Source organism: Hydra viridissima, unplaced genomic scaffold, assembly GCF_058129835.1.
Source record: "Hydra viridissima isolate aposymbiotic clone 2 unplaced genomic scaffold, HvirCarnegie_v1 scaffold_9, whole genome shotgun sequence".
In the NCBI taxonomy this organism is placed as follows: domain Eukaryota; kingdom Metazoa; phylum Cnidaria; class Hydrozoa; order Anthoathecata; family Hydridae; genus Hydra; species Hydra viridissima.
In genome coordinates, this window is record NW_028324308.1 from 10,866,056 (window position 1) to 10,882,931 (window position 16,876).

General features: G+C 27.7%; 1 protein-coding gene and 1 pseudogene across 3 annotated transcripts in view; both read right to left on the reverse strand.

Annotated features, from left to right (window-relative positions):
• The window catches only part of LOC149883972 (uncharacterized), a 312,658-nt pseudogene that overhangs the window by 94,208 nt on the left and 201,574 nt on the right, over positions 1 to 16,876 (reverse strand). The window lies entirely within an intron of this gene.
• LOC145185452 (importin subunit beta-1-like) overlaps positions 1 to 16,876 on the reverse strand; it is a 47,245-nt gene that overhangs the window by 18,265 nt on the left and 12,104 nt on the right. The window contains exons 3-10 of one of the 2 annotated variants that reach the window (XM_090097253.1): positions 16,493 to 16,675; positions 5,816 to 6,096; positions 4,299 to 4,374; positions 4,081 to 4,140; positions 3,540 to 3,629; positions 2,693 to 3,077; positions 1,992 to 2,044; positions 1,691 to 1,882 (exon numbers count right to left, since the gene is read on the reverse strand). In XM_090097253.1, the coding sequence (XP_089953379.1) occupies positions 1,691 to 1,882; positions 1,992 to 2,044; positions 2,693 to 3,077; positions 3,540 to 3,629; positions 4,081 to 4,140; positions 4,299 to 4,374; positions 5,816 to 6,096; positions 16,493 to 16,675 (1,320 nt within the window). Of the gene's footprint in view, positions 1 to 1,690; positions 1,883 to 1,991; positions 2,045 to 2,692; positions 3,078 to 3,539; positions 3,630 to 4,080; positions 4,141 to 4,298; positions 4,759 to 5,738; positions 6,097 to 16,492; positions 16,676 to 16,876 lie in introns of both variants that reach the window. The other variant, XM_090097254.1, reaches the window with a different exon arrangement.

Genomic DNA, 16,876 nt, shown 5'->3' on the forward strand with positions numbered 1-16,876 from the left:
AAGTCATTAATGACTGTGCTAAATGCAGTGCTGCATTGATGGGCCAATATAATGAAATATTGACAAAAATTGAAGAACAGAGATAATAATGAATATTGTTCAACAAAACAGAGATAAATTCAAACCAGCAAAGAAAGGATTGCTCATTTAAATGAATAAAGATTAATTAATGAGGTTCTAGGATTATGGAAATGATTCTAAATAAATTCACTTTGTAAATATATTACATCTTTAATAGCTATATTGTACAGTTATATTTTTAGTTGGTTGTATATTTATGCTAATTATTAGTTTAAACTATAAACACTAATGAAATAAAATGTCTTAAATTAATTATGCATTTAAAAACTTCATAAGCTGTGAACAACCTCTAAACATTGTTCAAAATGACAGAACACTTGTGCTATTTTATTTCAGTATTTGTCACCACTCTAGTGTCTGTGAACAGGTTTAGCAAAACCTGGCATGTCAAATATTATTGTAAAAGATTTTGTACTACCAGGATATGGGCAATGGCACATTCCAAACATTTAAGGAATTGATTGATAAATTTGGAAAACTACAATTAATGAGTTGATAAAGGAAAAAGAAAAGACATGCTAGAACTCATAGCAACAAGATCTTTAAAATGCAAGGAACAAAAGCATATGAGCCACAGGCTGGATTTGTATGGGTAACTGAACTGAAGTTTTTATGAGCCATCTCTGGCATTCTCTAATAAAAAAATATTGAGAATGAAATTGAAAAAGACTGAATAAAAAAGTTGAAGTATACAAAATAAAAAAAAGAATAATAAAAAAAAAAAAAAAAAAAAAAAAACTAAGGGATTTGAATCCAAAAAATATTCACAAAAATTAGGAGTAATTAGACTTAATTGTTGCACAACTTCACATTCAAGTTAATACAATACTGTAAAAACAGATATAATATTACTAGTTGTAAAATAAAGATCAGTATTATAATTATCTACAAGTTAATTTTTTCTATAGTGCCAGTTTATTTTGCACTTTCAGGAAGTACAAAATATCTGCAAAGGTATTTCTATGCTTCCTGAGAGTGCACAATAAATTAGCATTTTGGCCATATTGCTTTTTCAGTAAATAATAAAATTCTATGTTAGAACAATATTTTTTATTTACTAGTCTGCTATCATGTAGTTCCTCAATAAAAAGCTTATTTTAAAAAACAGAGCTCTTGAAAAAAAATTTTTACAATCACTGGTATCAAGAAAATTAAGTAGCCAACAAAGGATCAATCCCAGATGGTCATAATATACTTAGCTATTCAGTGTTAGCTGTGAAAAAAATACCTGAGAAGAAACAAACCTTACAGTGATCAAAATATGATTTCTTTAAAGTAATAATTTGAATTCTGTAATCTTACAAAGATTAAGTTTTTGAAGTAGAACAATTATTTAATGATTATCTGAAACTACTGAATGATTATCTGAAATACTGAAACTTTGTAACCCTATTCCTGTTTAATTAAATGAAAAGGAAATCCTGCATACATGATTAATTAGGCAGAAGATGCTCATGGAAAAAAGTAATCATGTAAAATTTTTCAACCTTTTGTCTTTTAGAGTGCTCTTTTAAATGAACTTATCACCTGAACACTTCAATCAGCTGTTAAAACTCTAATCCAATAGTGAGATTATTTAAGTGATTATAGCATTTAATCAGCAACTTACCCAACAGACATTTGTTGCAACTCGTGGTTCACTATCAAGATTCTTTATTAAAACATTTAAAAGTCCGTCAAGATTGACTTGATTCAGTGCAGCTTCAGGTACTTGATCACAAATTCGACTTAATGTCCATGCAACAGAGTCACGAATAATCATATTATTGTCTGACATCAATGATATAAGATATGGTATTCCCTAAAATTAAGAAAACACCAATTCTATATCTGTCTCATATGCCAAAAACATTTTTAAAAAGGGATCTAAATATCTAAAAAATATTAAACAGGTGAATGTATTTACTTACTTCTATAACATACGGACTTAGAGTTTCTGCTGTTGGACCTTCAACTATTGAACCTAGAAAATAAAACTACACTACTTGATTAAATCTTAAAATAAATTTTAAAGATTTCAAGATCATGTGGAAAATTTTTGGTAATGAGGGAATCAAACTGCTTATTATTATTAATTAACCAATTATCATAAACTATGTATTTATAGTTATAACTTTTATTTGATTTTTAAGACTTACAGAATGCAGTTAGATACTTGCCAGGTTGGCTAAGCTAGATAGCATTTGTAGTTACATAATCTCCAAAGCCTTTAAACAATTTTTAAAACTTTTAAACTTATGATAAAACAACACAATTGAAGCAAATAAATAGACATGGAATTGGTGGTCACCTGTAAATTACTTTCTATATATACATATATAGTAAAAAATCTTTTTAACTACTACTTTTTATTTGTTTTAATTCATCTATTAACTATAATATATAATTTGCTACTAGAGCTTCAGATAATCCCTAAAATTAAGTTAATAAATCAGTTGCTAAAAACGAAAAAATCCACATTCATTTTGTCTTTAGTTAACAATAAATTAGAAATTTTAATATGCAAACATTCAAGCATTTGAACTAGGATGGTAATTTTAAAACCTATTTCCAAGCATTTGAATATAAAAGTAAAAAAAATAATATCAACAAAAAAAATTATCTGACTAACCAAAGGCCATAACTGCAGCATCCCTAAACCTCCAATCTGCATTAGAAATATTTTGGAGTATAAATGGAATGACATGAGGAATAATATCATTTGAGCAACAGGAAGCTAATAGCATTAAACAGACACCAGCAGCTTTATGTGGAGTCCAATCCTCATCATCGTCATGCTCTTCTTGGGCTGTTAATGTTTCTAACAATAAGGGAACAATTTCTTTAAGAGCACCTTTAGCATAAAAACGACTATATGAATGTGGGGCAGAACCAGCCTCTTCTGCATCTGCAGCTTCTAATGCTAGATCAACCTCCTCATCACAAATTGATGACCAAAACTCAATGCCTTGTAATTTTATATCATCTTCAGAGCTTTTCATAGCATTTACTGTAATCTAGTAAAATTTAAAAAGTATTATTTGCTTGCTTATTTTAGTTTTACATAAGGAAACATCTGCAACTTTTAATTTAAATGGAAACAACATCAAAAATATTACTTAAGAAAAGATTCTTTAGCTTTAACTTTGGGGGATTCTTCTAATTTGATTTAACCTTAACTAACCTATGGTCTTGCTTTAGTATTCGTTTAAATTAGCCAATAGTAGTCATCTATATTGAGGTATGAAATAAACTATCAAATAACTTCAGCTTTTAATCAACGCCAGATTTATTCAAGAAATTGGCACATTAGTTGTTATGGAAAGGTTTTTCTACATACTTTTAAACTGCTATATTAAAATTGGTTTTAGGTCAAGCTTTTTAGTCAATATTGATCAATTGATTTACTTTACCATCAGTGGTAGAATAAAAAAGGAAAAATATAAAAATCTTTAAAAAAATAAAATAAAAAAGCATACAGCAAAAAGTGCTGGACCCATATAGGCTTCAATATAATCATAATATAATGAAACAATCTTAACGAGGGATTGAAGAGCAGCTACAGCAACCTAAAATATATATTAAAAAAGAACCACTCACACAATTTTTAAAAGTAACTAGACTGTTCAATATCTCTTTATATATTAGTTTTCAACATGATGTCCACCATAAAACAACTATATTCTTAACAAACAGTTTTAAGAAAGAAAAAAAAAAATTACTAAGAAATATATTTGTTGATTGATATACTGAAAAAAAAGTAAATAGTTCTATGGAAGAAATTTGGAACGTATTTTAGGTGTGATATGTAAAACTTAATCAGCTGTAAACACTGTATTTCCTATACTAACCATGGATTGTTTGTTCTTTAGTAATTTTTAAGCACTCAAATATCTCAAATTTATTTTAGGTATTATGCAAATTTTCAAAGACAAGTCAAACATTTTAGCTTTCCCTTTTTCTTTTTTCAATAAAGTTTTCTCAAAAAATAATGTATTTTTCAATTAACAACTTTCTTACTCGCTTCTCTGAACATAATGTAGCTTGGCACACAATAGTCATAATGTAGTTTCTGTCTGCCTATAGTGATAATGGAAGAAACATAGCAATAACAAAAGTAACATAGTAGAAATAAATTATACTAAATAGGTTAAACAATACATTTTACAAGAATCTTATAAAAAGTTCTGAGGTTTAAATTTTAACTGTAAAAGAAAACAAAAAACAAACAAACAAACCTCTTTCTCAAAGTTGCCTCGAATAAATTCCAAAGAATTGAGAAATGCAGTTGTGGCAGCAAAACGAATATTTGTACTACATAATAAAAAATAGTGAAAGCTTCAAATATTTAGTTAATTTTATTTAAATTTCAGGATTTCAGTAGGCAAGAGGTGTTTTTACTTGCTATAAAATTATTTTTTAAGTCTAATAAAAATCAAAAACTTGTATAATTTTTAGATAGTCAGTGATTTGAAACAATTAAGTTTTAACAGAATGTTTTGAAAAAAACGCTTAATATAATCTTACTCTAATCTAGATTACAGTTCAAAAAACCATGTCTTATATTACTAGGTTTAAATTTTTAATATAAGAGTTTTGCATAAATGCAATATTGGGTATTGATTATGAAAGTTCAAGTTTAACTGTGTAATTATTTGTTTTAAATATTAAAAGGTATGCATACGAGGGAGACCAGGGCTAGTTGGCTACAGTTTTAGTTTTTGAGCTCTATGCATTTCTGGGTGAAATTTTTTGAAGATATCAAACTGCAGTTCAAAAGAATGTGAATTTGGCAAGCACGCTCAAGTGTCAAACATTAAAAAAAAAAAAATTTGTGGCCCAAAAAGGGCCTCCAAAACAAACAAAAATTATGTACCAAGTTACCCTGGTCTGGAGTAAGTTGCCTATACTCTCAGGGTAAGTTGGCTCATCAAATGAAAAGAGACAAATTTAGTAACATTAAGCCTCTCTTTTAAGTACATCTTTTTATATGAAAACTATTAATTTTTATCCAATAATTTTTTTTTTAACTCAATTTTTGTTGCTCTTAAGCTGTTCAAATAGAATTTCCTTCTATAAAAATAGCATCAACAGCATTTTTTGTAATATTTTTAGAATTTACAGACCTGTCTAGTTATCTTTTATAGTTTTGGATGTCTGTAGATCTGCAGTGTTATATAACTTTATTGAATTTATGACCAATGCAAAAAATTGTAAGTAGGTCCATGTTGCCAACTAGCCCTGCGATCATTGTGTCAACTAACCCTAGAAGCTTTTTGGTGACAAAATGGCCTATAAATCGAAGTATTAAGAAACATATAATGTGACTGATTAGAGTGAACCATACAACACTTTCATCTATTTGAGTTTAATTGTAGGTAATGCTGTTGCTTTTTAAAATTGAAAAAGTAATATTGTTACAAAAATTACAAAATTAGTAAAAAAAAACACAAAAATCGCTATAAGTTCTATGCAGATGTGCTCATAGCCCTGATACTACATTGAAAGATGAATTAGTTAAGTAGGAAGGTTCCATGTGAATTTAGGAAATTTCTGTGGAAAATTCCAAAGTTAAACATAGTGTGCCAACTTACCCCCTGTAGCCAACTAGCCCCGGTCTCCCTTAAAACTTTAACAATGATCAAAGAATGGTATATAAACAACAAATTAGAGACCACATTTAAAAGTGCAAAGATCATTTAAATGAGATGCAAAAGCTTTTCTAACATATAAATAGAATCTGGAAATGTTTTACTTTTGCTCATCATTCCCCATTCTATTGACAATTGACTTAAGTATATGTGGAGCATAACTTGTTAAAAACTGAGCATCAATATCCTGGCAGATGTATCCAATTGCTTCCAAAGTTGCTTCTTTTAATGCGTCTGAGTTTTGTTCAATTACTTCTGTGTTCTCACAGAGTTTTTTCATGAGATCAGGCCATAAATTGTAGGGTAGCTCTGCTCCAGCTATACCAGCTATGCAAGAAGCTGCTGATGATGGTTTTGATGTTTCTGTTCCCAAGGCTGAGAAAACCTTAAGAAATAAACAAATAAAAGCTAAACAAAATTACTTTGAGAAATTCAAAACAATATAACTTAAGATAAGACTAAAACTGATTGACATAATAGGTTGATCTAAGAAAGCATATAGATATATCCTAATAAAATACTAGAATGTGAAATTCTATTTTTCATCACCTATCATTTGATTAAGTATTTTAAAACCAAATTTGTTATAGCATAATCACATCCATAGTGATTGCTTCAGAGAGCAGCAATCATATTTTTATTTAGTAATTATTTTTCTTTTACACAACAGATTTTCATCAATTTTGTTTGGAATAATTCTATTAACTCAATAAAACTGTTTAATTATACCTTTTCAATTTTGTTGAAACATGGTACAGTTAAAGAACTCAATGAAATTTGGTTACCCAATTCAAAGTGATTGAGATATTCAAATTTAATATGAACCAATTTACTGTTTTGTAATTTTAGAAAATGCTCTACTTCAAAAATGACAAAGGTGTTGTCTATACTTTTATGAAGCAATCATCTTTTAGTAGTAGTACTTTTAATCCAAAGATAATAAAATAAAACATTTGAAACCACATTCTCATGGACAATGCTTAATGCTTATAAAAAAAAAACTTTTAAAAGGTAAAGTTTTTACATTTTTAACAAAATATATTATATCATGATTGTATCTAAAAAAAAATTTTCAATTCTTTCTTTAAAGTAGCTTTTATCAGATGTTCTGATTAAAAAATGATGTTGCTGTTGTCTTTAGATAAGGAAATAGCCAACTTTTAGTAAGATCTAAATATTTGTGTGTGGGTAATTCCACATCAAATCACCCAGCCCATTGAACCATGTGTCTTCCTTTTGTGTTATATTTTGACACATTATTCCTAATTACAAAAAAATATTACATGCAAAATTTCAGCTAAAAATGTTGAGCGGTTGACAAGATACTGCAATTTTAATATTGACCTGGTTTCCCAAAATGACCCGGTTTTCATAACATTCTGAAAAAACATTTTTCTTAAAAAAATAAGAAATAAAAGTGGCAAAAATATGAAAATAAACATGTTTTTTCTTATGCGGAGTTCAATAAAAGTACTTAAATGCTCAAATGTAAAAGGAACATGCTTAAAAGTTAATAAAACAACTAATTTCTATAAACCAAATTTCTATAAACCAAATTTTTTTTTGCTGTTAATATTTTCAACTGCTTATAATCTTACTGGGCACAAAAAATCTAGCTGGAAAAACAACTGATACATATGGAACTTTAATTTCAAAGATCTATTACTTTTTCACGAAATTCCCAAAAAATATTTGTAAATAAAATAAAAATAAGTTAATTGTAATTTAAAAAGTCACTTAAATATACAAGATTTTTAAAGGTATCGAAGATGTAAGTTATTTTGACTGTGTTTGTAATAGCTTACAATATTGTTCCCATTTTACTTGTACTTCCTCTATTTCAGCATTTTCATACACATAGTTTCTATGGGAACTAGAGCAAGCTTGTGGAACAGATAGTTTTTTCAATATGTTGGTGTTGGGAATAAAACAGTAGTCGTCTCTTTCAGGCCAGTTAAAACAGATTGATGGACCATTTGGGTGAAGAAACTTAACTTTAGCATCAACTTCTTCTAGGTTGGTTTTAGTTACAATGCCGATCCACCACTTATCATCACATACTACAGCTACATAACAACCTAAAGTATCAATTGAAATATATCTTGTTTCTTTTTAAGATTGTGGATTATTGAATAATTAATGTCCGTACTACACCTCTTTGCCCCAACCCTGTTATCTCCAAGATGTATAAAGTGATGAAAGCTACCAGTGCCAGGTAGAGTTGTTACACCAGTGTACCTTTCTTTTTGCTCTTCATGTTGCATTGTAAGGCCAATCCCTTAATGTAAATGAAGTTAACAACCTTGATTTTCTCAATACAAAATTCATACATAGCTTCTGATGTGAGAATTTGGTTTCTGTATGGTCGTTTTAAACTTTTTTGTGCTGTTAACCTTTTTACAGTACCGCCAATCCCATTGCATGGTGACTTTCCATGGGACATGGCAAAAAAGTTCCATTCAACTTTAAGGTCAAATTCACTTTCTAGTTGGCATAGATTGTAAAAGCTTTTACAATTTTTGTACTGTCCTGCACAACCATCAGTGAATATATGTAATTTAGACAGATTGGAAAAATTTTTGGTATAGAAATAATTCAAACCTTTTCAGAATCCCTCTGTTGTATAATTTTTTACACTGATAGATATTGTTAATTTTCTTTATAGATATATTTATATATATATATATATATACAATCTACATATATATATATACATTTGTGATTAGTAAAAGACTTCTTCACTCGAGAGTGCTCAATAGCCTTCTGGCAAGAGCAATTACATAGAAGATACAGCGAAGGATGACAACTTTGTTGGTACTTAAAGTTTCATACTGGCGTGCCGGCAATCATCAGCCAAAATACATAAGATTATGTATTATGTGTTTTACGCTTGAAATGAATGCTCTTTTAATGGGAATTTTTTAGAAGCTCATTGTTACAACATCTGTAATTAATCGACCTGTTTTACTTACAAAAGTATGCAAACTTTAAAAAGAAATTTTCTCGAAGTTAAAATTTAATGATTATGTATTTTGGCTGATGATTGCCGGCACACCGGTATGAAACTTTAAGTACCAACAAAGCTGTCATCCTTCGCTGTATCTTCTATATATATATATATATATATATATATATATATATATATATATATATATATGAAATTGTTAATTTGTTAAAATTTAAATAAAATTTACCAATAAACGTTGTTTTACAACTGAACTTTTTACAAACTAGTTATTATAAACTTTTACAAAATAGTTGTCAAAATTTTAAAAACAAATGCACATCAATATCACACTTATTCAGCTTTTATATAAAAATAAAACAGGATGTTTTTTTCAGTTGTTAAGATCAAATAACTAAGCTATCATATAATTAAGACTTCCTTAAATATAACAAATTTTTTTTTTTTTTTTAAAGGAGTCTATAAACTAAATATAATATTTTACAGAATTCTATTTGCAAGTTTTTTAAAATAATTTGTTGAAAAAGTAATAGATCTTTGAAATTAAATTTCCATATGTTTCAGTTGTTTTTCCAGTTAGATTATTTGTACCTAGTAAGATTATAAGCAGTTGAAAACATTAACAGCAAAAAAAAAAATTTAACAGGGGTGTTTTGAGATATCGGGCCCCAAAGTTGGTTTATAGAAACTAGTTGTTTTATTAACTTTTAAGCATGTTCCTTTTACATTTGAGCATTTTAAGTGCTTTTATTGATTTCAGCATCAAAAAAACATATATGTTTATTTTCATATTTTTGCCATTTTTATTTCTAATTTTTTTAAGAAAAATGTTTTTTCAGAATGTTATGAAAACCGGGTCATTTTGGGAAACCAGGTCAATATTAAAATTGCAGTATCTTGTCAACCCCGCTCAACATTTTTAGCTAAAATTTTATGTGTTAACTTTTCTTTTTAAGATGCAACAGCCGAAGAAGTTTTTAAAAAATTTGAGGACCCATGGTTCAAAATTTTCTAGATTTTGGGTGATTTGATGCGGAATTACCCATGTTTAAGGAAGAAATAAAAAAAATTTCAAAAAAAATAAATAAAAATAACTTTTATACTAACAAATTTGGATCTTCTTTTATTGCTTATAGCTATAAGCAATAAAAGATAGCTATCCAGTAATGGTGCTTAGAGGTGTTAGAGTGATTAAATCATAATTTATATGTGTAAAATATTTATCACTAAACTATTACCAATCAAAAGACTGTGTAGACTCATGAGAGTGCACAAAAGATATGTTAATATATTTCTTTTTATCATTCAAATTCTCAATTAGACCAACCTACCAGTCATTGTCATACATATAGGCAACATATTGATTCTGTGAAATCTAATCTATATTTCAGCAATATATTTCTTATCAAGTTCATATATCAAATCATCTGCTTCAGCCTTATTTAACCTTTGAATTGCAAGCTCACATGTAAATCTTTATCTGCACCATTCTGTGTTGATATATTTTACAACATTTTGTACCATATCAACACATTTTATGTCACCTGAGAAAATCAAAAATGACTTATGGGTCAGTAAATTGTAAATTTAGTAGTAAAGCAAACTTTTATGTAATGCGCTCTGTAAACTCTGAACCTAAACATATGAAAATCTTTCAACCTATTACAAACTATATTAATAAAATCATTAATTTGTATAGTTGCAATATTAAGCGAAGAGCAAAGAGTGGTCAAGGTTTTATTGTTTAATTAGCTTCAAAAAATTACTAAACCATTTATCTGTTTATTTTTTGAGTATCATTCTACTAACTTAATTTGTTAAATCATAACTGGTTTTACAATCGCAATCAACATGAAGTCAAATAGATGATAAGAGAATTCTTCATCGTTTCTTGAAGAATAATCAAATGAAAAAAAAATGAAAATTCAACAAATATTGAAACATGCTGGTATTGGTAAAGTTGATTACTTGAAAAACTTAGGTTAGCAACTGTCCGCTTTAACTTGTAAACATTTGAAGAATACGAAGAACCATAACATTCACAAACCAAAAATTGGTGAATATTTAACAGCCTGTAAATTCAAAATTTTGAAAATTAGTGTGGTGAATGTAGAGAAGATATTATAAACCAAATTCAAAAGGTAATGCTCCTTCCCGAAAAAATTATAAAAGTTATTTATATAGCAGTTTAAATTATTAAACTGCTAACGTTGTTCTAATGAAGGTCTTTAGTCCAAATTATGAGAAAGATCAAAAAGAATAGTGAAAAGTTCTTTATTATGGGATAAGGGTATGCGTTTGCTTCAGATGACCACAAATTTAACGAGAATAGCAATTGACCAATTACAACAAAATCGTTTCAAATACACCTGCTTAGTTTTGGACTTTGATCGCAATCATTCAAGTCATATGATCAAAAATTTGTTAAGTTTGTTATAATTTGAGTTTTAACAAACAAGCATTTTTAAGGAACTTTAACGAACTTAACAAACTCATGTGATTTTTCTAAAGTTTTAGCGAGGTTTAGCAAGCAAAAGTGGAACTTTACAAATTTTAACGAACTTTTTTACTTTTACTCTTGTGAATCTTTCATAAACTGTTTTTATTTTTTTCTCAAACCTTCTGATTTCAATAAAAAAAATTTCAGAACCATGAGTGTTAATCAGTTATTATCAAGACTCCAAGTACCTTTCACTAGGATAGTAGACTTTTTAGAAGTAATTAGTTCTAATTACTAGTAAAACTAGTTATTGCTAGTTAAAACCATTATCTAATTACTGCTAACTTTGTTCTAATAACTAGTAAAAACTAGTCATTAGAACAAAATTAGCAGTTTAATAATTTAAATTGCTATATAAATAATTTTTATGATTTTTTCGGGAAGGAGCATTACCTTTTGAATTTTAACAACTTTTGAAAACATGAAAAACTAAGCTCCTGTCAAAAATGTTTAGTTTACAAATTTCAAAAACTTTTCTGATAAACTGCTCAACGTGCCACAAGCTAAAAATTTGTTCTTGTGGAGCTTTTTTATGAAGTTTGAAGACGATTCTATTGCTAAGATGCAACTACAACTGAACCGCCAGCAACAGGTCCAGCTACAAATTCTCATCCAGTTCTGGAACTCAACCTAGACCAACTGGCTCAACTGGCTTGGCTCTACATCAATCTTTGTTGAAGTTCAAAAACACTTTACATTGCTACCATTCAAGTAAATTCTTATGAGAAACTTTAAACTTTCTATTGAATTAAATCTTCTTTATGATACCAAGCTTTCTAAATAAAATTTATGAATACTAATTTGACTAAAAATAAATTTCATTTGAAACATAATATATTTTAGTTAAATAAAATTTAGATTGTTACTGCTTGTTAAAGTTTGGAAAGCTTGTTTGTGATTGGAATCGTTTGAAAAAATTTTTGACATCAAAAGTGTCTGTTCGCGATAGTTTGGAATGAAATTTCTAAATCGAAAAATATGATTGGGATTGTTCAAAATAAAAAACATAGCAAATGCAGACCCTTATTATTGGACAATCAAACTTATTGCCCAGTTGATCCAGATCAGGTACCAAGTAATGATTTCTACAATACTGTCTAGCTCACATTAACCATAAATTCTATGCAATTATCTAAATGAACCAAAAAAATGACCAAAGAAAGGAATGGACCAGCTCTACTTTGAAAATAAAAACATTTCTAGAATTGCAAAAGATAAATTACAAACAGTAACATAAGAAATGTGACACAATTCCAAAATTTAAGAATGCTTAGATAAAGCTTTTATATGAAGTTGCTAAGAAATGTGGTGCTAATCTGTTTATTCATTTCAAGCATAGAATGGTGGTCAAAAAGGCCTGTAGTTTGCTATAAATCTAATAACCATTTTATTGCTCTTTGTATTGCAAAAAAAATTTCTTACTTTTTCTAGATCTGATTTTATATACTTTTAAACGTAGTGCAATTAAACTTTGACCATGCTTTATTCTTTGTCACCCTTGTATTCAGAAAAATCTATTTTAAACAACTTCTCAGAGTCAACAGCTAAACAAATGACATTAATGTCTAATATGGTCCCCATTATCAAAAGAACATACCAAACACTTCATGCAAAACCTCTGAGCTTCTTTTGTGAGTAAAGCATCAACAAACTTAGCTTTTTGGAGAGTAAAGAAATCATATACATTGTGGGTCCTGCAATAAGATAATATTATTGGTGTAAAAGAACAAAACTTTGAAAATATGACTGAAAATTTAAATGCTTCAAGAAGTTTTTTAAAACTACATAGAATTAGTCTCTGGCATATTAGTATTTTTTGCAATTCTAACATTCTTTAATGCCTGATGAACTAATTCTTTTAATGATTTTTCCATTTAATCAACCATGACTTTCTATTTGTATATGAAGTTATATGACATTTGCTACCCAAAAGTTTGCCAATTCAACAATCTTTCAGTTTTGATTTATTTAATAAATACTTTGTATACTTTCATTCTTATGTAAAACTTGATAATACTATTTGTTACAATTACCTTAAACTTGTTATAAAAGATGATTATGGAAACAACTATGCCAATACACAGTGAAAATCAAACAATGTTTTTAATTGCCAAATAATGATTCAGCTGTCAAATTTCAATTTAAAATAAAAATACATGATGTACAAGTTATGAAATAACTGAACAATAATTTCCAAAGAAATTATGTCAGATGGATGTGCATTAATATGAATTCTGACTAGTGCAGAAAAACATTATTTTGTTCCTAATGATGGTTGAACCCCAAAAATCATACGAAAGTAGGAGGACCTAGAATTTTTTTCTGGGGGAAATTTTTTTTTTTTTTTTTTGGCTTAGAAAGATACTCCTAAATGGGGTTTTTCCTGGTAGTTATGGTTTCTTAAGTGTTGCATATGTTCCTTTGCTAAACTGTTAAAGTTAACCATATTTTTAGTTATGCAACTTTAAAGCCACTTGGACTAAATTGGCCATAATATCTGAACAGTTTGTAATGTGATTTTTGATTCAGATGTGATTTTTTGCAGGAGTTAGTTATAATATAATTCTCTTAGGATGATTGTATCACTACTAACTTATATTTTGCAGAACACAATATACCACAAAAACCACATCATATGTACTCTTCAAAAAACCACATGGGTTTTTTGAAAATATTGAAAAAGGTTTTTAAAAAATGAATTAAAAATTAATAGATTTGTATTCTAAGACTTTCTATTTGTTGTCCATAATATTAAAAAAAAAAGAGTTAAAGTTGCTGTCTGCACAATGGAAAAATAGGTTTAAGTTAGAAAAAGCAATTTTTTGATGCAAGAAGTTAAAGAGCATTGAAAAACTGGTCTTTTTCCATCAATAAAAGATCAAGAAATCATAAACTGACATCATAAAAGATCTTATTGCAAAATCTAGGCACGCGATGAAAAGGAGTCTGTTTGTTGTATTCATAAATAATAAAAACATACACCTGTTGCATTCATAAATAATAAAAACATACACCTGTTTTTATTCTTTTGCCTGGAGATACCAAAAAGGAGAAAAGAAGCAAATCAAAGATTTTTCTTTTGTAAACCCAAGTGTATTTGCAAAAAAAAAAAAAAAAAAGTCAGAAATGTGATGCAGTTGGATAGAAGCAATGTTCTGTCTTCAAGTTATAAATATGTATGTAGTAAATCTACAAGTAAAATTGCTTTAAGGAAACCTAAAATGATCTTAACTGCAGCAATGACTGAAAAGGAACTAAAATGTCTGTTTCTTGAAGAAAGTGATTTTGATTGTAAAGAATGTTCCACTGATGGAAAACAAATTTTATCTTCCCCAATATAAAGTTGATATGGAATTACTCTTTGATCTTTAAGAGCTTATCTATAATTTTCAGTTATAAACTTAAGGATTTCAATGTCTTCTTTTATTTGAGTTTATCTGTATTTTTCTTATTTGGTGACATAAAGATCATATTAAATATAAATTAACAAGTCATAAAAATTGGTGGAAAAACAAGGCTTCTATAAAGAAGTGGAGAAAAAGCAGTTGATAATAGTAGAGGAAACATTTAAACAATAATAGTGATATCAATAACTCATTCCCACCTAAAATATCCCTTAATATATGAAAGATATATTTAAGGATATTTTGTTGAGAACCACTCTATATAATTTTATCAAATTATATAGAGTGGTTCTCATTCTACAGGTATGCTTATTGGCGCAGTCAAAATTTGAAGTCAAAATTTCCTTCAATTTGAACATTCATATGAAATATAAAAAAAATAAAAATAAAAAATTTAAAGAACAAAATAAAAAGATTTCAAAATTTGCATCACAGGGTGCCTTATTTGTACGCTGTCACCCTTTTTAAGTGGCGTTCCTGAGTCAGCTAGGTTGGAATTATCATGATCCATGATAACAGTGCAGTACTTTAAATCTACCTAATTAGCTGTGGCTGATGAGCCAAGTGACAATTGTGAAACTGAATCTGAAGTTGATAAGCCAAATATTAAATTTATCCATTTTCTTTAATCTACTATCTTCAAATATTTGGTAAAACCTTTAATATTTACTGAAATTTTATTACTTTTACAATGCTTTTTTACTTTATTTTATATTTTTATAATTAATAAAAACAAAACAAAAAATAAAAAAAATCTTTGTTTAATGTCAAAAAATGATTTAAAAAAAACAACAGCTTTTTTCACATTAAGATTAGTATGTGACATTTTTATTTTATTAGACAAGGGCACAATGTTTCACCTAGTGATAGCAAAATACTATAGAAAATTTCAGTTCTATTAAACAATATTTAAATGCTGCTACATGTTGATGCAATATAGTAACACTTATTGCATAAATGTGAACTTATTTCAATCTGAATAGTGTTAACTATACTCTTTCACAACAAGCATTTGACAGCATTTTGACAGCAATTTACACACATAGCACCATGTTAATATATCAATTTTGTTAAATAATTTGTTTAATACATATTCTGCATACTTATATTATTTAAAATTTTAAACTTTATATTGCATTATGCATAATATACAACACATTTTGTGTGTTAAAAAATCAATTTTGAGATTATTATTTGTATATAATTGTACTAATATATTATCAATTATAGTACATGACATTGTACATGATATTGATGGGTATAAAAATCTTGAACCTTGTTTCCTCTACTTCAGAAGTTGACAACATATTTTTTCAAAACGGAAGAACTGAGAACAATAATTATTTCTCTTCTGTGTCATAGAATGAGCTTAAGTCTTTGAAAATATCATAAGTGTTTTTTGTTTGCAAACGGTTTCCTGTCTATCCCCTATTTTCTTTCAAAATTAAAAGCCAACAAATATTTGAATTTTTAAATGCTATAACAATGTAACTCACCATATACTATTAATCTTTTACTAGTATACCTGTTTTACCTATATAGACATGAGTGCTGTGTTTATCACTTATTTTATATTACAACCTTATAACCTATCTACATTATTTTTCAAAGGCTTGGATTACAATTTCAGAGGTTGGAAGTTAAGTATTGCTTCTATTATTGCTTTTTTCATAGTTATTTGAGAAATCAATAATTTGAGTGCTCTTTAATCATCTGTTTGGTAAAAAAAAAAAAAAAAAAAAAAAAAGTTAAGAACAATCCTACTTATTAGCTATGATAAAAATTTTTTAACTTTCCATATACATTTTGTAAAAAAGATTGACACAAATAAAAAATCATATTTCAAAAGAATCAAAATTGTGAGTTAAATCATGAAAATTTATTTGTTTATAATAAAACAATTATTACAAACCTTATTTTTAACTGCCAATCGGATGTTTTCCTCAAGAGCAAACCATCTCTGTTGGTAAACTTGCCTTAATGATGGATCTTTTGCTACCAAGCAATTTTTCAATTGAATGCCTGCAGCTTGGCGAATAATAGGCATCTCATTCACATTAGCAACAAGCTCAGATAATGCAACCAAAAATTGTGGCTGTAAAAAAATATAAACAGAATATTAGTATTAATATCTAAGATTACCAGAACATTATTGCTGTATTTAAAAAACAAAAAACTATTAACTTACCATATATCAAGATACATGGTAAGTTAATAAGTGAACATAAAAGATTATAAAAGATTTTAGTGAATATAAAAGATAATAAAAGATTTTAGTGAATATAAAAGATAATAA